At 31.6% G+C, this 23,844-nt stretch overlaps 13 protein-coding genes and 5 pseudogenes across 18 annotated transcripts, besides 2 other annotated features; 9 read left to right on the plus strand and 9 right to left on the minus strand.

Moving 5' to 3' along the window:
• Positions 1-21,954: part of a mobile genetic element that runs on past the window's edge.
• TVAGG3_0843330 (uncharacterized protein) lies at positions 77-391 on the minus strand (the record flags this gene model as incomplete). Its single annotated transcript, XM_051248935.1, has 1 exon — positions 77-391. A coding segment is annotated over one exon (315 nt), but the record flags the coding sequence as incomplete, so codon positions are not given.
• On the plus strand, positions 419-691 carry TVAGG3_0843340 (uncharacterized protein; the record flags this gene model as incomplete). The annotated part of the gene is made up of 1 exon (XM_001301451.1): positions 419-691. The coding sequence occupies one exon, from the start codon at positions 419-421 to the stop codon at positions 689-691; it is 273 nt and encodes a 90-aa protein (XP_001301452.1).
• TVAGG3_0843350 (uncharacterized protein) lies at positions 716-1,573 on the plus strand (the record flags this gene model as incomplete). Its single annotated transcript, XM_001301452.2, has 1 exon — positions 716-1,573. The coding sequence occupies one exon, from the start codon at positions 716-718 to the stop codon at positions 1,571-1,573; it is 858 nt and encodes a 285-aa protein (XP_001301453.1).
• Positions 1,840-2,228: a mobile genetic element.
• TVAGG3_0843370 (uncharacterized protein) lies at positions 2,739-3,578 on the minus strand (the record flags this gene model as incomplete). The annotated part of the gene is made up of 1 exon (XM_001301453.1): positions 2,739-3,578. One exon carries the CDS (start codon positions 3,576-3,578, stop codon positions 2,739-2,741), a length of 840 nt encoding a protein of 279 aa, XP_001301454.1.
• Positions 3,649-3,909, minus strand: TVAGG3_0843380 (uncharacterized protein; the record flags this gene model as incomplete). Its single annotated transcript, XM_001292449.1, has 1 exon — positions 3,649-3,909. The coding sequence occupies one exon, from the start codon at positions 3,907-3,909 to the stop codon at positions 3,649-3,651; it is 261 nt and encodes an 86-aa protein (XP_001292450.1).
• Positions 3,960-4,466, plus strand: TVAGG3_0843390 (uncharacterized protein; the record flags this gene model as incomplete). Its single annotated transcript, XM_001292448.1, has 1 exon — positions 3,960-4,466. The coding sequence occupies one exon, from the start codon at positions 3,960-3,962 to the stop codon at positions 4,464-4,466; it is 507 nt and encodes a 168-aa protein (XP_001292449.1).
• On the plus strand, positions 5,642-6,067 carry TVAGG3_0843400 (annotated as a pseudogene). Its single transcript has one exon. A coding segment is annotated over exon 1 (426 nt).
• On the minus strand, positions 6,747-10,639 carry TVAGG3_0843410 (annotated as a pseudogene). Its single transcript has one exon. A coding segment is annotated over exon 1 (3,893 nt).
• Positions 10,980-11,204, plus strand: TVAGG3_0843420 (uncharacterized protein; the record flags this gene model as incomplete). Its single annotated transcript, XM_001301454.2, has 1 exon — positions 10,980-11,204. One exon carries the CDS (start codon positions 10,980-10,982, stop codon positions 11,202-11,204), a length of 225 nt encoding a protein of 74 aa, XP_001301455.2.
• On the minus strand, positions 11,468-13,685 carry TVAGG3_0843430 (uncharacterized protein; the record flags this gene model as incomplete). The annotated part of the gene is made up of 1 exon (XM_051248936.1): positions 11,468-13,685. A coding segment is annotated over one exon (2,218 nt), but the record flags the coding sequence as incomplete, so codon positions are not given.
• On the minus strand, positions 13,942-14,376 carry TVAGG3_0843440 (uncharacterized protein; the record flags this gene model as incomplete). The annotated part of the gene is made up of 1 exon (XM_001301455.1): positions 13,942-14,376. The coding sequence occupies one exon, from the start codon at positions 14,374-14,376 to the stop codon at positions 13,942-13,944; it is 435 nt and encodes a 144-aa protein (XP_001301456.1).
• On the minus strand, positions 15,079-16,760 carry TVAGG3_0843450 (annotated as a pseudogene). The gene has a single exon. A coding segment is annotated over exon 1 (1,682 nt).
• Positions 16,949-17,663, minus strand: TVAGG3_0843460 (annotated as a pseudogene). Its single transcript has one exon. A coding segment is annotated over exon 1 (715 nt).
• TVAGG3_0843470 (uncharacterized protein) lies at positions 18,312-19,118 on the plus strand (the record flags this gene model as incomplete). Its single annotated transcript, XM_051248937.1, has 1 exon — positions 18,312-19,118. One exon carries the CDS (start codon positions 18,312-18,314, stop codon positions 19,116-19,118), a length of 807 nt encoding a protein of 268 aa, XP_051084412.1.
• Positions 19,127-19,678, minus strand: TVAGG3_0843480 (uncharacterized protein; the record flags this gene model as incomplete). The annotated part of the gene is made up of 1 exon (XM_051248938.1): positions 19,127-19,678. A coding segment is annotated over one exon (552 nt), but the record flags the coding sequence as incomplete, so codon positions are not given.
• TVAGG3_0843490 (uncharacterized protein) lies at positions 19,779-20,171 on the plus strand (the record flags this gene model as incomplete). The annotated part of the gene is made up of 1 exon (XM_001301456.1): positions 19,779-20,171. The coding sequence occupies one exon, from the start codon at positions 19,779-19,781 to the stop codon at positions 20,169-20,171; it is 393 nt and encodes a 130-aa protein (XP_001301457.1).
• Positions 21,955-22,526: 572 nt separating the features above from the next.
• On the plus strand, positions 22,527-22,997 carry TVAGG3_0843500 (annotated as a pseudogene). Its single transcript has one exon. A coding segment is annotated over exon 1 (471 nt).
• Positions 22,998-23,301: 304 nt separating this feature from the next.
• Positions 23,302-23,532, plus strand: TVAGG3_0843510 (uncharacterized protein; the record flags this gene model as incomplete). Its single annotated transcript, XM_001301460.1, has 1 exon — positions 23,302-23,532. The coding sequence occupies one exon, from the start codon at positions 23,302-23,304 to the stop codon at positions 23,530-23,532; it is 231 nt and encodes a 76-aa protein (XP_001301461.1).
• Positions 23,533-23,844: the final 312 nt, after the last annotated feature.

The raw sequence follows: 23,844 nt of genomic DNA on the forward strand, positions 1-23,844 counted from the left end.
CATTTTGAACGAATTGAACGTTCTCCTTAGTTTCCATTTGCTGAATTAGTGGGTCAGGGTTCTTTGACTCTGTTTGCTATTCAATGAAATTCACGAACTTTGCAATAACCTCTTGGTTCGTTATTGAAAGTACATCTGGCTTCTTTTCTTCTTGTTCTTTCGGAGGTTCAGTTTGTACAGAAGGTTTTATATGGGCTTCGCCCTCGGTGCCATGCACCTTAATGTTGTCGCTCTCTGCATTCGCTAATGGAACCTTCCTTTTTCTTACATATATTTTACCATCTTTACTCTGACTTACGTAATAGAAAGGATGTTGTATTCCTCTGGCGTCATTTAATATAATAGACTCTCGTTCTGATTTTGACAAGCTCATTTTACACCGGTTAAAGTTTTAATTTAGTTTTTTATCTACAGTCAAATGACTCAGACAAGTCCTACGGACAAGACCCAAGGGGTCATAGATGTTGAAGCATTGAAGAAAGAAATTCGTGAGCAAATTTTATCCGAACTGAAGGAACATAAACAAGAACAAAAGCCAGAGAAACCAAAGAGAAAGTTAAGTGAAAAACAACTTGCTGCATTAGCTGCTGGAAGACAGAAGAACCCACGTTTGCTGGCGAAGAAAGCTAGAGAAGAAGCAAAAGCAAAGGAAGAACAAAAAGCTAAAGAAGCTGAAGCAAAGAAAGAGTAAATGGTTTATTTTTATCGGAACTAAATGTATAGACAAATACCTTTATCTGTTGCGTTCAGTAGTGAAAACCCTGACGTCAAAATAAAGGGGAACAGAGTAACGTTTAAGTTTCCAACAGACTGGATTGTGAACATAAATGAAGAGAAGTACATTGGCATAACATCTATGTATATAACACGTGCTTTCAGAAAGGTTGACTTTATACTTCAAGTCGAGATAGAAAATGACGAACAGTCTTTAAGCGCCCAAAACATTCACATATACAAATACTTTAAAGACCATACAACATTGCAACAATGTATGATTTCATTTAGTGAAATGTTCGAGAAAAAGTTTAACATTGAAGTACAAACTTTACAGCCTATACGTGAGTTTCTTGCACAACTGAAAGAAGAAGGTAGTCAGCCACAACTTATAGACTTTCATTATGAATTTAATGAAAATGAAGATGGAACTCATGACTGTCAGTTTGTTATATATTCACCATTCAATGAAGTCGCTAAAAAGAAAGAAGAGCCATTTCGTATAAGGTTTCAAATCTCTGAACCCAATGAAGACTTCAAGAATGTTTTCAATTATGATGCAATGCTTCCGAGGAAAAATGAATTTTCAAAGATTGTAACACCTGGCATTTGGGATAGAAAGCAAGCTATATTATATTCAAACTTAAGTAAGGGAGTTGAAAATGAGTTCATTGGTTATACAAGAACTTCACCACTTCCTAACCCTAAATACTATAAATTAACTGGCTTCAATCGTGAGTTTTGGATAGACATGTTCTCCACTCATGACCATAACTGCCCAGTGTTCTTACCTCCAGATGGGAAAGATTGTCTTTACATCGAAGCACAAGTGTTGAACTCAACCATCGCAGTATTGTAAATGACCACATGGGCTTTGCCCTTGCCGCTAGCGGCTTATTTTTATCACGAATGACCTCATTGCTGACAAAAATAAATGACCTCAAATTACTAGAATCTGCAATGAGACACCACATTGGAAACAGGGTGAAACGCCATTTTGGAGAGTTATGATTGATGGACACTTCGAAATCAAAGAAATACCGAACCATTGAATACACAATTACGAATAAACGCTTAATTTTTATAAAAATCTTATTACATTTTTCCTGAATTTTTAGATTGTACAATAAAGATGGAAGGCTTTGGGGTACATATTAATATAATATACCTCAAAGCCTTCCATCTCCACTACAAATGGAGAAACTTTGTCCGAATAGTTTAACATTCGGACAAAGTTTCTCCCATTTTAAGAAGGAATTGCAGGGTAAGAGGTACATAGTATGAATATATACCTCTTACCCTGCAATTCCTTCTAGAAAGTTCCAAAACTTTGGGTTAATGTCTTGCAATTAACCCAAAGTTTTGGAACTTTCAAGTGGAGATGGAAAGCTTTGGGGTACATATTAATATAATATACCTCAAAGCCTTCCATCTCCACTACAAATGGGAGAAACTTTGTCCGAATAGTTTAACATTCGGACAAAGTTTCTCCCATTTAAAGAAAGAATTGTTCCTTAAGTTAGTATCTAGTAATTGGAGACCAAGGGTCTACGCCCCTTAGTACTCAAATTACTAGAATCTGCAAAAAACCGTTTGACACGTAAAATATTTTGACATTTACAAAAATAAAAAAAATAATTTTTTAAAAAATAAACTTAAAAATTAACGTTAAAATTTTTGACATTTACAAAAATAAAAAAATAATTTTTTAAAAATAAACTTAAAAATTAACGTTAAAACTTTTGACACTACTCAAAATAAAAAAATAATTTTTGAAAAAATAAACTTTAAAAAATTAACGTTAAAATTTTTTATTTATTTTTTTTATCATAGATTTTAACACCCAGAGTAAAAATAATTTTTAAAAATAAATTAACTCAAAATTTTTTTAATTTCTGTATATACTAAATTTTTCATAAATGATAAAATTAATTTAGAGGGCTCTTTGAGCCCATCTCGCCGCTACGCGGTTTAGGGTAGATCTAACCCGATATCTAACCTCATTTCTAACCTTGTGAATTTTCTTATAAAGTTGCGATAGTTGAATTCAGTAACTGAGCCTCAAGGAAGAAAACATCCTTTCCGTCTTCGGGTAACACAACGGGGCATTTATGATCGTGTGTAGAATACATATCAATCCAAAACTCTCTATTATTTCCTGATGACTTATAATATTTAATATTTGTTAATGGTGATGCTCTAGTATGACCGATAAATTCATTTTCAACCCCTTTAGCGATATTTGAATATAAAATGACTTGTTTTCTGTCCCATACATTATATGTTATTATTGGTGATAACACTGTTCGTTCTTCTCCAGGTTTATAATTAAATACATTCATGAAGTCTTCATTATACTGAGAAATTTTAAAACCTATCCTAAAATCACTTTGTCTCTTTTCTGCTACTTCATTAAACGGCGAGTATATAACAAATGTGCATGTATGTGAATCATCTATTTGTTCAATAAATTCATAATGAAAGTCTATAATCTGCGGATGAATTCCTTCTTCACCTAATTTATCAAGATACACATTTAATCCTAAAGCGTTTTTGTTAAATTTCTTTTCGAAAATTTCGTTAAAATCATTCATGCATTCATATAATGTTGTATCATCTTTGAAATATTTATATATGTGAATAGTTTGCTTAAATTCTTGAGTTTCGTTTATAACAACAACTTCGAGCTCAAATTCAACTTTTCTAAATCCTCGTGTTATATACATATTTGATAAACCAATATATTTTTCATTTATATTCACAACCCAGTCAATAGGTAATTTAAATGTAATTCTATTTCCATTTATTTTAACATTTTCGTCTTCAGAACTGAAAGCAACTGTTAAAGGTACTTGTCTATACATTTATTACAAACAAAAATATATCATTTATTCTTTCTTCTCAATGGAAAAGGGTCTTCGACCCTCATGAGGCTCAATGAGCCTCTTCAGCCTTTTCCTTTTCAGCTTTTTCTTTAGCCTCACGTTCTCTTTTTGCTTTCATTCTCGGGTTCTTCTCTCTTCCTGCAGCTAATGCGGCTAACTGCTTTTCACTTAATTTCCTTTTTGGTTTTACTGGTTTTTCTTCGGCGCTCTGCGCCAAGACCGAAGGTCCTGTTTTTGATGTCTTTAGTTCTGTTAATATCTGCTCACGAATTTCTTTTTTGATGGCTTCAATATCTAATCCCTGACTCATTTGATTACCGATAAAAAATTCAAAATTTAAAAATTTTATTTGAATTAAATATGAGCCTATCAAAATCTGAGAGACAATCGATTATATTAAATGATGCAAGAGGAATTCAGCATCCATTATATTATGTATCAACAAGTAAAGATGGAAAAATTTATGTAAGAAAAAGACGAGTTCCATTAACGAATTCGGAAACTGATAAAATAGATATAAAACCTAAACTTGAAACAAAAGCGGAAGACAGCGAGGTTGTCAGGACAAAGCCCACAATAAAGGAAACGGAATCTAAACCAGAACCTAAACCAGGAGGACTCAGAGAGTCCATCTTGGCACAGAGCGCCGAAATCAAACCCGATGTACTTTCGATAACGAATCAAGAATTAATAGCTAAATTTGTAAATTTCCTTGAAAAGCAAACGGAATCAAAAAATCCAGACCCACCAGTAAAAGAGCAGGAAACCAAAATTAATGAAGAGTTTGTTAAAAACATAAAACATGAAATTATTGAACAAAAGAAACAAATTCCTCAACTAAGAAGAAGAGTTAGAATATTAAACTAAATAAATATTTTTATCTAACATAAAACATGCAAAACGAACAGCTTAACGAATTTACACCAGCTGAACATATCCATCAAATTCGTTCATATTTTGATGTAATCGATAATGCAATTAATATTGGTGATACTAATAGAAGATATATCGATGCAAAAATTCCATCACAACCAGGAACCGCAAAGGATCATAACTGGGTCACATTCAATTTATCTCCGCCAGGTGAAAATATGCTAGACCTTTATAACACATTCCTTACAACTACCTATAAAAGTAAATATATCGTGGATAATGCTATTACTGGCTCATCAATTCCAAATACTAATTCTCCAGGTTTCTTTGGCGTTTTTGATGAATCAATTTACACCATTAGCGCTTATCAGTTATTAGCAAATGGAAGAGTTATTTATAGTCAGGATAACGCAAGAGAAGAAGCATATATCATTTCTAATTCACAGACTACAGAACAAATAAAGAAAGTTGATGTTTTCTCAAAAACGAGACATAAAGATGTATGGAAACGTTCTGGAACAGTTCGAACAGGTCAAATTATCTCAGGACCTTTAGCTGCAGGAGCTGAAATTAATTTTGACATTAAAATAAAGATTCCATGTCGTAAATTCCTTATTCTAGAAGTTATTAGATTTATTCCTGCTTTTGCAGGCAACATTCAGTTAAAGGTTAAATTTAGTAGCGATGCATTCCAGGTAACAGCACTGCCGGTAGAAGATATTTTAGCTCATAATCCTTCTTTAATCAGTCAGGTAAAAGATAATTATGACCCACCAACTAATAAATTTGTTCCATGGAATGAACCATTCAATATGATAACAGCAGTTTTAAATCAAATGGTGAAATTACTGTTTCAACAGTTGAACAAAGATTAACGAAGAAATCAGCTGAATTCATTGATTGCTTCATTCATCCTAAAGCATTTTCACTCGATCCAAATATTTACACTGAATTAGTTCGATCATTATACATCACAAGCTTTATGTTTTCCAATTAAAGTAATGGACTGGATTCCTATGGACGGTTCGTTCAGTAAAGGTTCACCATCAGCAACTTTCACAGCAGCTTATACACCAATTAACGTTAAAAGCATTTGGGCTTTATTTAGGAAGAATGATAATTATATCGTGAATTTCGAAAATCCTCAATTTGAAACCCTTCAATTATCAATGGGCGCTTATGGAAGTATGCCAGCTGAACCCGAAAGCTCTTATGGTCCTGTGTTCTATGAAATGGTTGCTAATGCATGCAATACAAATAACGATATGATAGGATTTAATGAAGATGTGATGAGGTCGTTAATTGATGATGGAAGCGTTAAACATTTATATGAATCATACGATAACACACATTTCCTCTGTGGATTCCCTACGGAAACTGATTTCACATTTCAACAGGGTCAAACATCAACGGCACCAATTACATATAAATTAGGTGTTAAAGCTGATGATACAAATATAAGCGAAAAATACACTGTCAAACCTTTATTAGGATTTCTTAGAAATGCTTGTTTCGCTATTCAAGTCAGACCAACTGGCATTCCTGCTGTTAGAATTGATGATTATAATTTAGCTGCTGATGGAGGTGAGTAAAAAAATAAATGTAGTTAATTTTTAATTTTCTGATTTTTTTATTTTTATAAAAAGATGGAAAATAACTGGGAAACATTAGTAGCTGATGAAGATTACGAAATTAACACAAAATATCCGTATCAAATAAGAAGGAAAAAAAAAACGGAAAGACTGTCAGTGAGTATGAAGAAAAGAATGGATATATAAGATTAACCCTTAACGGTAAAAAATATCTTAAACATAGATTAATAGCTATTCAGTGGATTGATAATCCTAAGAATCTCAATGAAGTTGACCATTACGATCAAGTTAGAAATAATAATATGATTGATAATCTACATTGGTGTTCAAGTTCTACAAATAATAGAAATAGAAGTAAAGCAAATGGAGTAGAATATAAATTCGTTGATGAAATCAGTGAAAATTCAATTACTGTTTCACATTATGGAAATCATGAATTTGAGAATTTATTTTACGACATCGATGCAGATTTGTTTTATTATTATAACGGTCGTCAGTATAAAGAACTATACATTAATGAAAACATAAATGGTTCATTATATGTTAATGTTTATGATGTAAATAACAAAAGAACGTGCATTACGTATAGTAAATTCAAACGCTTACATAATTTAATATAAAACATTATTTTTGTCATTAACGACAAAAATAAATGACTTCATTATTTTTATCATTCATGACCTCAGAACTTTAATTTCCTTATGAAAGTATTTTTAGTCGTTATCGAGAAATTAAACTTCTCTTCAAAACACGGTGCTGATGATTTGCATAAATCAAATGCAATTTCCTGACCGTCATGAAGTGCATTGTAAAGTTTCATTATACTGAACTCAGAGTCCTTGTCATATTTTCCAACAGGAATATGAATGTTCTTATCTTCATTATAATAGCATTTAACTGCTTCAGGAAACATTTCATTAGCCGTCAAAGCAATGACATCTTGTTTTACGCCTTTCATTCTGCAGTGAAATGCAACTTCACCAATTTCATTAAAAGGTCTATGTAAGTCTTCTTTCCACAAAATATTGACTTATAAGCTAAACTTTGTTTACCTTTTGTGATTTCAGCGAAGTCAGAATGAAACTGACCTAAATTCTTTCCAATAAGTTCGCGACCATATCTTTTCTGAAATTCCTGAGCTAAACGTGGTATGTCTTCATTGAAAATATGCATGCTATCACAGTCCTGGTAGAAGATTTGAAGTACCATATCTTCTGCAGTGCAAAATACTTCATTCATGATACGTTTCGACATAGATAAGATATTAACACCTAAGGGGCAAAAGTTAAAGTGTCTGCAAATGCTTTTAGTTAGTTTGAAAATAGTTTTATCCGAACCATCTAAACCTTCGAACTTAATAATATGATTATAATTTCTGATGGCATATCTAACAGCATCTTTATCATCAATGATTTTAATTTTCGACTCTATCGGGGACAAAATAGTTTTTCCATAAATACTGTTCAAAATTAATTTAATATTTTCTTGTAGCGGGTTTTCTTCCTTCTTATACTTTAATCTCAATTCAAACAATTTCTTTACTTCATCTCTTATTCTAAAATCTCTTTTTTCATCGTAGTAGTAACCCTGTAATACTTCGCAGCTGATGCCCTGATATTTTATTAAATCCTGCAAAACTATGTGGTCCACATACATTAAACAGCATGTGTTTGAACTTCTTGGAACCTTTAGCTCCGGGTTTAATTCTGGATCTACTGTTATTAATGGAAAGTGCCTTTTAATCTTAATCTCGGTTATTTTTATTAAAACAAAGAATCCGGAAATGAATTTCTCACCTTCAGGCTCGCCCTGGTCATCATCGAATAAATGTTTTAACAAATATTCACTGTTTAACATTTCTTTCTTCATAACCTTTGGAATTCCTTCTAAAGTATAAAGTCTCGCAGTAGCCGAGGGATATAATGAAACAGCATCGAAGTCAGCAATGAGTTTCTTTTCGCTCTTTTGTTTCATGTTATCTGACAGCATACATCTTCCACCTTGAATACAGCGTGAAATAAATTCTCTTGGTTTATTTGAAAGGTCATATAAATTTCCATTCGGGAAATATACTCTGTTTTCGAAAAGTTTGTTAGCGATTGAACAAATGCTAACGTAATCATAAACGTTTAAATCAAACTCTTTCAATATATCATTTCTGAACTTAACAAAACCTTCTCTTAAAATCCTTACGTCCTGTTTGCAATAAAATGAGCTATATTTTTCTAAATCGAAATGGTTTTCATCTATTCTGCAGTTTTCGATTAAATCTATGTTTTTCATGAACGTTTCAATATCTTTTACAAACTTACACGCTTCAGAAATTACGCCAGTTTTGTTATCATTAACTAATAAAGAGCTTGAATAATATTGATACGGAAATACTTCCTTTTCACCACACTGCAAATGAAACATTTCAGGAAATAGTTTAAGCTTCTTATTTATAACAGTGTATGAATCTTTAATAATGATTGCTTTACCTTTATATATTCCCGTTATCTGCATTGTTCTAGAACCCTTAATAATTGGTGTTCCGCTAATTTCTGTTAAATGTCTTAAAATGAAATTGATATCATAACTGAGGTTATGAAAATATATTAAACTTTTATCAGGAATTCTTTCTAAAAATTTTGTTGCACAATTTTGACCCCAAATGCTTTCGCTAATCTTTCCATCTTCACTATCATAACAAATGTTAAAGGCTTTATGAACTCCATCAGTGCTACATTCAAAGTCAGCGAAGAAAATGTGTTCAGGAATGAATTTTTGTTTTGATTTATCACTATCTTTACTTTCAGACTTTTTCTTTAACTGAACACAGTAGTTCGGGGTATAATTTAAATCTTTAAACGGTGCAAGTTTTTGTTTATATAAATCTGTTGTATAAGTGAAAAGTTCACCATAAGATAACGGTTCAAAGTAATTGCACTCTCTTAATGTTTTCAAAATATCCCATAAAGGAGTTGTTCGCGTAGAATCAATAACAAATCTATTTTCCCTTTTCTTATATATTTTCATTTGACGCTCAATATTCCAGCCGCCTAATGATTTGAGAATTTCGTTATAATTTATGATAAAATATGTTGTCATAGGTAATCTTTCATTTAACATGTAATGGTCTTCAACAAGAAGTAAGTCAATAGTTCGAACAGTTTCACATTCTTTTGGTATATATCTCTTTATTTCATTATGTCTAGAGTCATTGAAATAACCAATGGTAACATTAAATGCTATGCCTGTTGCGTTAGAAATTTCCTGAATCTTACTTTGTGGAAAATCTCTAACTCTAATAACTTCACGCATGTGGTCTACCGTCTGCTCATCAACTCCAGCCTGAATGCAAGCATAAACGAAGCAGTTATCTTCTGTCATCAACTTAGCAGTTCTTTTATTAAGTTCATTGAAAATTTGATAGCGTTCAAGATTTATAGGTAATCTGCAAAGATACTTCCAAAACTCTCCACTTCTCTTTTTATTTGTTCTCTTTTCATCAAGAATTTCATTCCAAAAATCATCTATATCCTGTTTATCTCCTATTTCTTTAAGTCTGTTTAATAATCTTTGCTGACGTGCTGTTAATTTGCTTTCATCTCTTTTTTCTCTCTTCTGTGGCTTACCTTTCTTAATATCGCTCATCGTTAATCCTTCATATTCAGTTAAATCATACATTTTAATTTCTTCGAGGTTCTTAATATTTGTCATGAAGAAATCATAATGTTTTTCAATTATTCCGGCTGCGTTTGCTTCAATCTCTGTTATAAAGTTTTCTTGCTTTAACTGATGAAGTAAAGCTCCGATGTTCTCGATATTCAATGTTGAATTAGTAAATTTACCATCGAGTTTATAACAAATCATCCATTTTTGCTGTGAATTTACTTTTATCTTCTGCAGAAGCCTAATAAACATTTTACCGAAACGTTCATGTAGGTAATTTCTCTTTTCTTCATTGAGTTCACGAATATTAAAATCTATGATTCTATTTCCTGCTTTAACATTTTTGCGTTTATTATTTTCATCCTTCTTTAACCATTTCTCACCATCAAGAGCTTTATCATCTATAGATTTAATTACTTCGTTTGCTTTGCGTAATTGTGCAATTGCTTTTGCATATTTTACAGCTATATTTTTCTTTTCTTCATCGCTTTTCTTCTTTCTCGTTTCACCTACATCAACATTCATCATATCATGAATTTCCTGCCTAACTTCCTTCGGTACCGCCTTACGCGTCTTTCCTACATCAACATTAGTTATATCATACATTTCTTTTCTTACTTCCTTCGGTACTGCTTTTCTGGTCTTTCCTACATCAACATTCATCATATCATGAATTTCCTGCCTAACTTCCTTCGGTACCGCTTGTTTATGATATAAATTAACCTGAATATCATTTAAAGGAAATGTTTTGTTATTAATGTAATCATTAATTTTCTCGTAAGTGACTACACCTCTGTAATCATTGAGGTATTTAGCTAATGATGATTTGTTAGTCGCATATCTTTTGCTAACTTCAATGTCAGCATTCTTCAATAACTTCTTAATTTCTTCATGGTCTAATCTAGATAGCTTTTTATACATCTTTTATGGAAAATAAAAAAAAATATTTTCCGTAAAAAATAAAATTTATTTTTTAAAGTTATTTTTTAAAATAATTTATATTTTTAATTTTAATAAAATAATGTCTGAGTACAAGTTCTATTCATACAATGCTCTCGCTACTGCTGTTAAGAATGAATTCATAAATGGAAAAAACGTGAACGAATAAATATAAAAAGTTGTGAAAGAATCTAAATACGGTCAGTTCGTTAAACCATACGCTATCATTATTGACAGAAAACGTTACACACCACATGAAATAGCAGTATTACTTAAACAAAGAGGAATATTTGTAAATATTAAAGATTCTCATTATACGATTATGAAGAACTCCAACGCTGAATTTTTCAGTATCGTTTTAGATTTATCGCAGCAGAAAGAATACAAGAAAGGTGAAGTAATAATGAAATATTATCCTTCATCTCTGAAGACGATAACAAAGAAAGATGTTATTCATAAGCTCCTACCAGTAATTGAGGAAGCAACGATTGAATTTGATGAAGAAGGAACGGAAATGATTGAGGAAAGAGACCCTGAAGCTTTATAAGAAAATTTAGTTTTGAAGAAATGATGGTGTCACTACGTCACCATGTGTCACCTGGTTAATTAACTTCTTTTAAAAAGTGTGACAACACGACATTTAGACAACAGCAAAGGTGGAAAGCAAAAATAAATTCCAATCATACTTTATACTGCAAGACCTTCAGGTCTCGCCGCTTAGCGGCTCATTTACAGGTATTTCATCGTCAGTAAATGAATCCTCATTATCGTTTGGTTCAACCTGTTTATATAATCCTTTCATTTCTTCTTTCAAAACATAACACCATGTTTGTTTACCATCTATTCTTCTCTGTTTCCTTTCACATTTATCCTTAATGCTCATTGGAAATTCTTGTCTTTCATGTCTGATGGTTTGACAGCATAGAGCATTTTTACACGTCATACCTGCACACAATTCATCATAATGTGTATTTATCCATTCATCTAAAGGATTTGTTGATAACTCGATTAAATCTTGTTTGGCTTCAGTCATCGGTATGATTCGTACATTAAATGATGAAAGGTCATATTGCATAAAATATGTTAAAAGGTTATCATAAAATTCCTTTGTGCATGAATTCATCAAATTCTTGAAATAATCAAATTGACCCTTGAATTTACCATTAACTCTTAAAACTACGTATCTTCTGTCTCCAACTTCAATTTTGACAGGGTAAACGTTATTAGTTACGAAAATGAAATTGGCAACATTCTGAGCAGTTCTTCTGGGTTGATTCTTTTCATTAATTCTAATCTCATTATCCGTTATAATTGATTTCAAAGCGTTGAAGTTTGCAAGTCTGTCTTCACCTACATTCTTGAGTTCATTAAGTACAAGAAGCATTTTATTCTCAACTACTGAATTGAAATTACCCGTTAGCTCACTTATTTCAGTAATGTTTTTACATGAATAACCAGCGAGAAGTTCAGAAATAATGTCTGTAAATCTGTTTTTACCTGTTCCCTGAAGTCCTTTCAAAATAATTGCTGTTTCATTCTTGATTCCAGGATGTTGAATCATTGATGCAATCCAGCCGAGAAGGTATTTATACACTTCATCGTTATTATCACAAATGGCTTCTTTAATGAAATTCATAAACATCTCAATTTTTGAGTAATCTGGTTTTTCGAGAACGTTGTATTTATAACCCTGAAACGTTGAGAAAACATCTGGAGAATCAGATTTAAAGCAAACACCCTTAACGGTTAATGAAGACAATTGATTTAATAGTACGTCCCATGCTGTTATGGTTTTACCTTCTTCTTTAAATAATTTAATCATTTTGAGTGACTCTTTCATGTTTGATTGAAGAACGAATGATATTTGATTCATTTTGTCATGAATATTATAGTCCTTTTGAATGAAATATTTATTTCCACAATCTACAAAACGGATTACACGTGATAAATCCTCAATTACTTCAGAACTGTTTTTATACTGATGATTTTCAGCCTTGCGTCTAATATCTGTTATCAAGAATGAATCATCAAGTTTTATATCAAATGTTATTTTTGGCTTACGTAATAAAGGTAAAACGTATTCATCATAATATTCCTTTTGATAAAGTTTCAGAATCTTCACTAAAACAAATGGAGAAGTCATTAAATGTGCATATCTACTACGTGCTTTTTCAAAATTACTTTTAGCATTTTCTGTTAAACTGCAGAAGTTATAAACATTATCGTATGCTTCATTAATTAAATGATTAGGTAATGAATTAATTGCTTGAAACAGTGTGAATAATGTAACTTCTTTTTCTAAATTCATGTTTCCACCGTCATTATGTACTTCAAAATCACTAATACCATCGACTATGCTCTGGGCAAGTTTATCGTCAATGTTTACATCTTTGTTTTCATTCATGATAGTCTTTATTTCTTCGTTCTTCTGTTCAACTCTTACCTTAATATTCAAATCATTCAATATATCGTTTACGGTTCTAGTTAATGTTGAATCATAACTTCCACGAATGAATGAGTATGTATTGATTGGTTCTGTTGCATTCTTGCGAACTCTTGAATCAGCCATAACTACTAAAGAACGCTTTGAATCATCCATAGAAGTCATGATATCAATATCGTAATCATTGCAGGAATAACATTTAATCATTCTGTTCGAAACTGCATAAAAGAAATTAGTGTTGCAATAAATGTGAAGACCTCCTGAAGCGGTTTTAACGATAACATCTTTATCCGAAAGTTTTGATAAAATGTCTTTTCTAACCGTTTCTTTAAGTTCATCATTGTACGATTTATTGATATCAATATCTATAATCGTTAAATTCGAAATTTTATTTACTAATAAAGCCATACCAGTTTTCCTTCCTCTTCCTCCATCGTGTTTGAGGTAGTTATGTAAATCAATCTTGTTTTCACCAATTCTTTCGTTGAGGGTTTTAGTTTCTGCCACAACTAATTCCTCAGCTAATGAATCAATAACTTTTTCATCAGAAATGATAAAGTTGCTGTTGTTGTTTGTTGCTGTCATTTATATAGGAATAAAGAAATAAAAATAATTTTAAAACTAACTTTATTTTTGGGCTGCATCAAATTTCCTGGACTGTTGTCTAAATGTCATGTTGTCATCATTTTTTAAAGAAGTTAATTAACCTGGTGACATGGTGACGTGGTGACACTGAAAACATTTACGAAACATTAACGAAAACATTCATGATAAAATATATTTCTGTATTTCATCCGCTACTTTATTACCTAATTAATTACAGACATAAAATATATTTAGTTCATAAAATTTTTTTGATTAATTTTGGCTTATTTTTATCCTTCCAGTAATCCTTTTCGAGTTCCGATAAATGTGTAGGGTTCGATTCTCTCAAATTTCTAGAAGGAATTTTATCATCCACACCTCCTTCATAAACGACAGTGTATTCATCTTTGTCTTCATCATAACTCACAATTTTATTAACTATACCTCTTTTTGCTTCATCAACCGTCTTAGCTAATCTTCCATTTTCGCTTTCAACTAATCGAAATCGTGGATAAAACGCAACCGAATGGTCAGCTGCTTTAATTAAATAACCATTACCCTGTGAGGAATCAACAATATAATAATCATCACTTAACTGATTTCTTACCTTTTCATGTGGTTTATGTTCAAGAATAATTCTAACTTTAGTTCCTGGCAGTAATGATGAACTTCTTCTTTCCTCCGTTAACATTCTCTTTTGTTTTATTTATTCATCCTCCTCTTTTGAAGTCATTTCGTTTGGTTTAAATCCTGTGCTGTTATGGGTGGACTTATTATAAGCATTAATGACTTTATTCATTGATTCCTCCGTAAAATCTCTTTCTTTATTTAAATCTCTAAGGGTTCTAATGAAACGATTAATAATACCTAAAATATTATGGTTATAGTCTTCAGTCGTGTAATGTGTAACGTTATGTTTAATCAAAAATTCAGTAATTTCATTTGAAAGGTATGCTGAATCCTGGTCTGAAGTTAATGAAGTGGGATGATGTTCTGCCACGAACGTCTGCAAAACTCTTAAAACTTCTTTTGTTCCTTTATTTTTCATTATATACGCAAAAGCTTTACGTGTATTAACATTAATGAAAATCAAAAATGGTGGCTTTCTTCCTTTCTTACTCTGAACGAGTGTATCAAATTGATATGCATCATGGGTTTTAGAATAAATGGGAAGGTAGTAGTCGTATGGATTAACTTTAACCTGATGAACTATATTTTCATCATAAAATCTCTTAATTTCTGTTCTATCATTAAATCCCGCATTCTTTGCAGCTTCATAGAATTTTTTTAAATGACCTCCACGGTGATGATTCGAATACTTCTTTTAAACTCATTTATGTAAAAATAAATTTAGTAAATTTCATGCTGTTCGCTCTTTTGGAGCTCAGGACTTTCAGTCCGTTCTAACCCATGCATAAACTGTCATATAAGGTGGCATATAATCTGCACCCGAACCCGTTGAATTTGTTGTGAAAGTGTGTGAATGATTTCCTGTGGTTCCACAGAAAATACCTGCGCCTGAATCTACTGGGTCACTTGAAATATCATATCTATTCATTCCCTGTCTATCCGAACCTGCTGCAAGATTTGTATAACCTCTTTTTGTTATTGAATGTGAATGATTACCTGTTGTGTTTGTCGTTCCTGTATGCTTATGCGGTGGAAGGTTTGCTTCTAAAATTTTCTTTGAACCACCTGTTTGATTTGAAGAGTTAGCACAGTATAAGAATTTATCTACAATCTGCTGCCATGTACCAAAACCTAAAACACTTGCCGGATTTGTTGAATTCATTGATGTATATAAAGCACCGATAGGATATATGGTTTCAAGAATCTGAGTCTTCATTGTTTGATGTTCATGTTTAACATTTATATATCCATCGCCATCTACAATATTTATATTGTTTGTTATTAAACCATTAGGAAAAGTAGGAGGATAAATATTTTGTTCAACTAAAGGTGTACCGTCTCTTCCTGTTTTTGTTACTTCTTCAATGTATGCATTAATTTCTTTAATCCTGATTGTTTGAAATTCTTCATGCACATGCTCTTTATCAGCTTTTCCATTAATTTTATCATTTACTTCCGACTTCTTTGCATAATTTTCATCTACCCATTCCTTTGCTTCTTCTGTATAACTCATTGCTTTTGTATCATAACGATTTAATTCTTCATCTACATATATTTTGTCGGTTTTATTGGCTAAATCAACAACCATATCTCTTAGGTTAGTGCGCATATCTTCATCACGCATGCTTGATGAAGCAATAGCCCAATTCAATATTATCTCATCAGCTCTAATAGTTGAGAAGGAGTTATGTGTATGTTCTTTATCTGCTTTTTTATCTAACATTGCTGGTAGTTCATATGTTTCAAAGTTTTGAACATGACCTTCGATATTCATACATTTGTTATTTAAGGAGTTTAGTGTATCTTTTACGCTAGTGCTTGGATTCTCTAAAGGTGCACTTGAACCAAGGGTATAGTTCAATATTATGTCGTCTGCTCTAACAGTAGTGAAGGATTCATGCGTATGATTTTTGTCTGCTTTACTATTTAATGTAGCTTGAAGTTCATTTATATCGGAGATATTGTGTTTATGAGATTTCAAAACTTTGTTCATTGCGTCAAGTTCATCTTTGTCAGCTTTACTTTTAATAGCATCTTCAAAAGTTATTTTTGCCTTAACTCTTAACATAAATCTTGGTTCAACTAATACACCGTTAACAAAGAAACTAGAGGCATAAATTTCATTGTTATAACCAAATGCTTCTGGTGCTTTACCTGTGTCATACTGTACAGTACAGCGTATGTCATAACCTTCAGCACGAATGTATTTATATCTTCTTTCATTAACATCTTTCGTCTTCACTCTTTCTTCAGTTCGTGTTAAATATCCATGATAATCCGTTATAATCTGTTCATCTGAACTTATATAATGAACTTGGTTCGTGACTCTATCACTCAGAGCTAAAAGCTCATTTTTGTCTGCCTTACTATCTAATTTCTCATTAACATCATTCACCTCTAATTCAACCTTCCACCAGAACTCTTATTATCATTAATCTTTTTCATTAATTCAGTAATTACATCATAAAGACTATATTCTGTTTTCGGTTCTGTAAATAATGAGTCAAAATTTCTTTTCATCATTACATCGCTGACATTAATGATATCATCTATACCTTTTTCATTTATTCTCTTCATTAGTTCTGCAATAATGACGAATATATAATCTGTTAATTTATTCTCTTCATCAAGGGTTATAGAATGATTTGAAATCGAATCATTAACACCTCTAAATAAATCAATAACTTCAGGATACACGTTTTTAATGTCTCGAATAACCTGCCCCGTATCTCTTTCTCCTTCTTTGGGCTTCGCCCTCGCCGCTACGCGGCTTTATGTCTCTAGCCATCATCAACGCAGCCATAACCGGAGGATTTGTTGCTACCTGTTCGAAAATCTGTCCGTTATGTACGGTATATCTAAATAATTTCTTTGTGTTTGTTAAAACATTTGAAACAAGTCTTTTAAAACCATCCACAAAATTTCCCGTTTCACCTAATGTTCTTGCAGCATCTACAAGCTCACCCATTCCCGCTTTCGACCCCAAAAACGTCCATATTGCATTTATCTCACTCTGTATAGCTGTCCATTCAGCGAAACTAACACCCGCATTCGCTAAGTCGAAAATGAAACCCAGTGGATCGAACTTAATTCCGCCTTCTTTTTCAATTTCAACGAACTCACTAACATGAGATTTTAAATATTCTTTCGTTAAAATCGTTTTTCCTGATGTCATGCTGTTAACGGAACTATCACCGTCAAAAGTTAACGAATTCAATTTCGTCATTGATGCTTTTATTTCATACACCGCTTTATCATAGTTTTTGGCTCACCTTCTTTAGAAGTGTATGAAACATTAATGAATGAATTATATGTATTCATGAATGAGTTAAAATCAATGATTTTCATTAATGAAGCCTTTAATGATTCATTACTGTCGAATCCCTTAAAATTACTGAACTCGTTAATGAAAGGTACACTGCAAACCGTCGAGTTTGGATCAAATGCCGTAGTCGGAGAAGGAGTATTAATTATATAAGTCATTAAATCATTAAGTGATGCAAATAATGTTGTTTTGATTTAATTTCTTTAGCATCTGTTATATACGGTAATTTTATTTCTGTAGTTTCTGAATTAAAGATATTCGCTAAAATGTTTTGTAAACTGTTTTGAACAGCTGTATAAACCGTTGAATTCGGAACCCTTACGATTTCACCATCCTTAATAAAGGGCATTGCACATGGCGTAGTGCTTGGGTCAAATCTTTCGGGATTATAATTCAACATATATTCTAATGCTTCATAAACAGACCTATAAACCGTTGTATTATCTTTTTCAATAATTTCACCGTCCTTTATGAAAGGCATTGTACATGGCGTTAATATTGGAATGAATTTTTCATATTCTTTCCATGAGATATAATGTTCAGTTTTTCCATCAGTGATTATTAAATGCTCATCATCAAATGAAAACGTGTATGAACCGAAAATTAATCTTTTCGCTCTATCAGCTTCATAAGAATATGCGGATATACTCATATTTTTAATTAGAATAAAAATGTTGTTCTATTTGCAAAGTACAGACCCTAATGATTACGGGACATTAAAATTACAAACTAACCTTGGTCTTCAGAATGAACCACTAGCTTTCAGAGTTCTTGATTTTAGCACTATCGCTTCATTTGTTATAACAGACACTAACGATTTCATTACTTTTGAAATTGATGGTATTAGTACTGAAATTCATTTTAAAGCAAGAAATAAATATGATATTGATACGTTAGAGAAAAAGATTCAGGATCTCATTGATGAAAAATTTAATGGAGCCATGACCTCCGGTCTCGCCCCTTTGGGGCTTAACTGTGAATTAACTGATTCAGGAATAATAAAATTTAGTTCCGAAAAAGAATTTAAAATTACTGATATGACTCATCAAGCACGTTTATTATTAGGTGCTTATCATCAAGAATTACCATTAAAATCTTCTATTGAAAATCAAAAATATATAATTGAAATGAAGTCTGCGCCCTACATCTGTTATGGAAACTGTTTATATGTTGAATCAAAAATAAGTAATGTAACAGGAATTTCAGGAGTTAATAATAAAAATGCTGTTATAGAATATAAATCGTTCTGTTACGCCGTTAATTCTGTATTCATGCCTAATTTTCCGATTTTATTAAGGCACGAAGGAAAATGGGTTCGAATTCAACCACACCATTTAAAAGATATGACATTTAGATTAGTTGATTTTCAAGGCGAACCAATTGAAATTAAAGCTCCTGTTCAAATGACTATAGAAGTTGATTTTTGGTCTAATATAAGAGCTAATGGACTAGATGATGAACCGGGGATAAAAATATAAATCTTAAATTAATTCGTTAAAACATATTTCAAGCAAAGTTTATATTCTGTTGAAAGTTTTGTGTATTCATTCGAATATTTATACTTAAACTCAACTCCTGTAGTTCCTGGTGTTTCGATTATTCTAATACTACCGATTTTCATAAATACCGGCATCTGACCGCAGCATTCGATTTCGGGGTCGAGATAATCAATAACGCACTGTTTCCCTGTTATTCTTGATATAACATTTTCTAAATCCTCCTTTGTTAAAATTATTTGATTCTTACTAATAAGATTTGTCAAAAGCTTCTTATCGTCTTTGAGTAATATTGCTTGGTATAAATTAAGGAGGTAATGGTCTACGTTATCTGAAGGATTAGTTTGAATAGTTGAATATGGATTATCTTGAGCATCACGCGATATGATTGGTTCTAATGGAGGTGGATATTCTAACTTAACTTCACTGTTAGCGTTTGTGTTTGAAGCTGTGTTTAAATTAACGGATTTCAGCTCTGGCTCTTTATCTTTCAAGTTTTCGGAGCTGTAATTTTTGATTATAATATTATTGTCGTTCTTGAATCAACATTAGATGTAGGTTCAATAGGAACATTCACTGCACCGGCTAAGATGGATTTACTTCTCATTTTCTAGAGAATAAAAACATTTTATTACTATAAAAATGAATAATATCTTTGATAAAGGTTTAAACTTGAAACTTGAAAATGAAAATCTTGTTGAATTCACTGAAACGGGTGCGGTTTATAAAGATGTTGAGGTGTTAAATAAGAAATCAAAAGGCAGAAGTCGAAATATGAACATCGATTATAAACCATTTACTATTTACGTTAATGATGGTTCTGGTGGTTCAAACATTAAATATGCAGAAAGTAATAGAGTTTATGCGTTAAAAGGTGAAGCACCATCGATTAAAAACAGTTATTCTAATCTTTATCCTCAAAAACTAACTGATCCAGAAAGTGTGGACATGAATGACACTAAAAATATAAACAGAAACGGTGATAGAGATGGATGGAATCTATTCACAACACCTCATCTAAAAATAAAGCTTTAAAATAATGTTGGTCTTTCCCAAGGTATATTTTTAACATTAATTGTATTAGTCATTATATGAATTTCTAAATATGAACGTGGTGAAATGAGTGATTTATAAGCATCCCAGATTTCATCAAAAGGTAATGTTATACCTGATTGCTTCAAAATTAATTCTATATCGTATTTTGAGAAACCTTGAAATACAACGAAATCAGTAATTAAACGTTTAATATTTAATGCTAAAAACCTCCACGTTTGCATAAGTATTGCAACAGTCATGTGGTAATGTCTGACTTTCGTTATTAAATTAGCTAATGGTGAATCTGGTTTTGAAACTAAACCTTTACCAGCGAAATCATCACAAACTAATAAAGTGTTTGAAGGATATTTTTTAAAAGGATATTTTGAAAGTTTTGAGAGAATGTAGTTTGTCAATCGTTTCATCATAATCATATTGTCCATGCTGTCTCAAATGATGTTTATCAATAATTCTTTCCATTTCTTCCGAGGTCTTTTGCATTCCTGTTTGTATAAATTCAACTATTGCATAATATTTCTTCTTTCTTCTTATATAACGTTGAAGAAAAGAAATTAATTCGCTATCTGGAACTTTAATTACTGATGCCTGAACTTTACCATAAACGTCTTCGCTGTTGAATCCATTGAATCTGAAGTTGCTGATATAATGATTTGGTCATAATATGAATCTTGACCTAAACGTTCAGTAATTAAAATATGACGAATTAAATTAAAAGTCTTTCCCGAACCCATTTTTCCGCAATAGAAATACACACCGTTTGAACAGAACTGATAATCCTTACTGAAGGGAAGAATTAATGAACTATTGAGTTTATCAGATTTTTCATTCATTTTTTCATCTACTTCTTCAAATAAATGTTTCATTTTATTATAATTAAAAATGCAAGTCAGAAATTTTGTTAATACCGTTCCCAGTCTTAATGATAAAAGTATTAAAATCTATTATGAGCACATATTTTCACAACCGTTTAAAATAATCAATGGTGAATACATTTATGAATACCCTAAACACTGGGTTGATTATAACACTGGAAAAAGCAATTGAAATAAGACAGATAAAAACCATTCCTGCAGGACGAACCATTGAATTATATAACTTTGGAATAATAAGAGATAATCATCAATATGATTTACAGATTTATATAGATTTAGACACAGGAGATGATATGACAGCATTTAATAAAAAGATTAAATCGGTTCTTATTGAACAGTTAAAAGGTGCCGGATATCCTCAACCTAATGAAGTTGATATGTTTTATAGTTTTGAAACTAATTCAATAGAATTTCGTGTTAATTCAAATTCAAAAGCTGGTTTCATATTTGATTTAAAAGATGGTGCTGTCGGTGATGAGATTGAAAATGTATACACGAATAAAAATTTTCAAGAGATTACAGGAATTAATAATGATGAATGCTTTTATCGATTTGCTCAGTTCGGAGCAGAACAGATAACATTAAATGACCTCCTGGAGTACTTACCAAAATCAATTTCCATTAAAAATGATGATTATTTATTAACATCAATTTCATTTAATGGTGTTTGGTCCAGAGAAGCGGCAATCATTAAATCAAGTATAAGTGAATTCGCTGAAGATTCTATTTTATGTTTATCAAACTGTTTATTCTCCGCCGAAGCATTATTCAAAACTAATTATGTTAATAAATTTAATATAAAATTAGTTGAACCATCGAGCCTAAAAGATATTGTCCTTCCTGATGACAGAAAAGATAGTATTATTATCGAACTCATATTAATCGCTTATTAAAATTTAATTATATATAAATGAGTTCAACGACTGAAAGCGCATGGGCTAGTTTTGATGAAGATCCTAAACCGCGGAATTATAATAGAATTGTAATTCCTGTAGGTCTTTTATTAGCTGGGTGCTGTAGCGGGACCATATTTATATAGAAATTTATATAGAACACCGATTAATTCAACTGCCGGGGCTGATCTTATTCCAACAGGTCTGAAAAAATCTACACCGATTCAAACAAGCCCGACACAGGAAAGGAACCGCGAACCACTCACACGTATTAGGTCTTTTATTAATTATTTAAAGAATAGAAGAAATTAATTTGTAATAAATGACGTCGTTAAATGTAAAAATAATTTGTGATGATATTACTATCATTGATGATGTAAGTGAGTGTGCTAATATAATTGATAGAATTAATGAACTAATAAAGAGGTTCAGTGGTGAAAAAGTCAGAGTTTCATTAACGTTTAGCTCCGATGAAAAATTTTATGAGTTAATCATTATGAGAAATGATTTTAATAAGCATTAAATGGTATTTTCAACACTATCAGCTTTGTATGGAGGTTATAAAGCTATTGACGGTTTAACTGGTGGAGCTGTATCAAAAGCTTTAAAAAAATAATGCTGGAATGCTTGTGGGAGCTGCTGCCAGAAAATTAAAATCTGAAAAGTTAAAGAAATTAGGTAACTGGGTCGCTGACCAGTCGCAAAACCTTTTAGGCGAAGATAATGAAATATCTAAGCAGCTAAAAGATTTTAAAGGTCAGTTGAATGGCGAAGAGTTTAAATTAAATTCACTTAAAGAAAAGGAGAAACAGCCAGAATATCCACCAATTGAGGCACCGCCGATTAATTCAGCACCTGCGCCATCACCAGCACCAGTAACTGCAGTCGCACCATATGACCCTGGCGGTTATGGAAGACCTTTTGACCCTAAAACAGGAGGTTCGAATTGGTTCCATTACGGTCGAAGATATATTTTAGCTAAAATCGCAAAAGCAAAGAAACTGTTAAAAACTAAAAAGAAACCAAGAGTTTTAAAGTAATTAAATGGTTAGAGATGTTCTCGAATACCCTGCACCACCTGAAACGCCTAACAATAATGATTTATATAATCGATTGAAAGCTTTAGGTAAAGCGTATTTATGGTTTAATTATCCTTATCATATAGCGGCTTATAAACTTTATAAACACTATAAAGAAAGTAATAGACCTTCAACCGACCTAATTGATCCGCAGGAATTAAGGAAAAGACGACGAAGCCGCTAAGCGGCTCAGATGGACTCAGAGAGTCCTCATAAAAAATAAAGTTAATTTTAAAAATATTTTTTATTTTTTACTTTTAATAAAATGAGTACTAAAATTACTGAAGCAACAAAACAAAAGTTTTTAGTTGAATACATTAAATCAGGAACTATTCCAGAAGGTTTTTATGTTCATCAAATGAAAGATGGTAGAGTTCAATTTAGAAAAATTAAGCAGCCATTAAATAAAGATGGAATATTAAGAAAGATTAAATTATATGAAGATAACATAGCAGAACTGAAGAAGAAATTAGAAGAATTCGAAAAATCAGATTAGATATAAAATTTTATTTTTATATAAAATGAATTTTACTAATAAATTATTAATTATCGTTTCATTACTCCTCATCTCCCGTGAAGCTCGTTTATGGTATGAATCTATAAAAGAGTTTGAAGACAGCAGCGATGACATCCCTGAATCATGCCAGCATATTTACTGTTGAAATTCACAAGGTTAGAAATGAGGTTAGATATCGGGTTAGATCTACCCTAAGCCGCGTAGCGGCGAGATGGGCTCAAAGAAAAATTTAGTATATACAGAAATTAAAATTTTTTTGAGTTAATTTATTTTTAAAAATTATTTTTTTAC

Source organism: Trichomonas vaginalis, chromosome VI (genome assembly GCF_026262505.1).
Source record: "Trichomonas vaginalis G3 chromosome VI, whole genome shotgun sequence".
Taxonomy (NCBI): Eukaryota; Parabasalia; order Trichomonadida; family Trichomonadidae; genus Trichomonas; species Trichomonas vaginalis.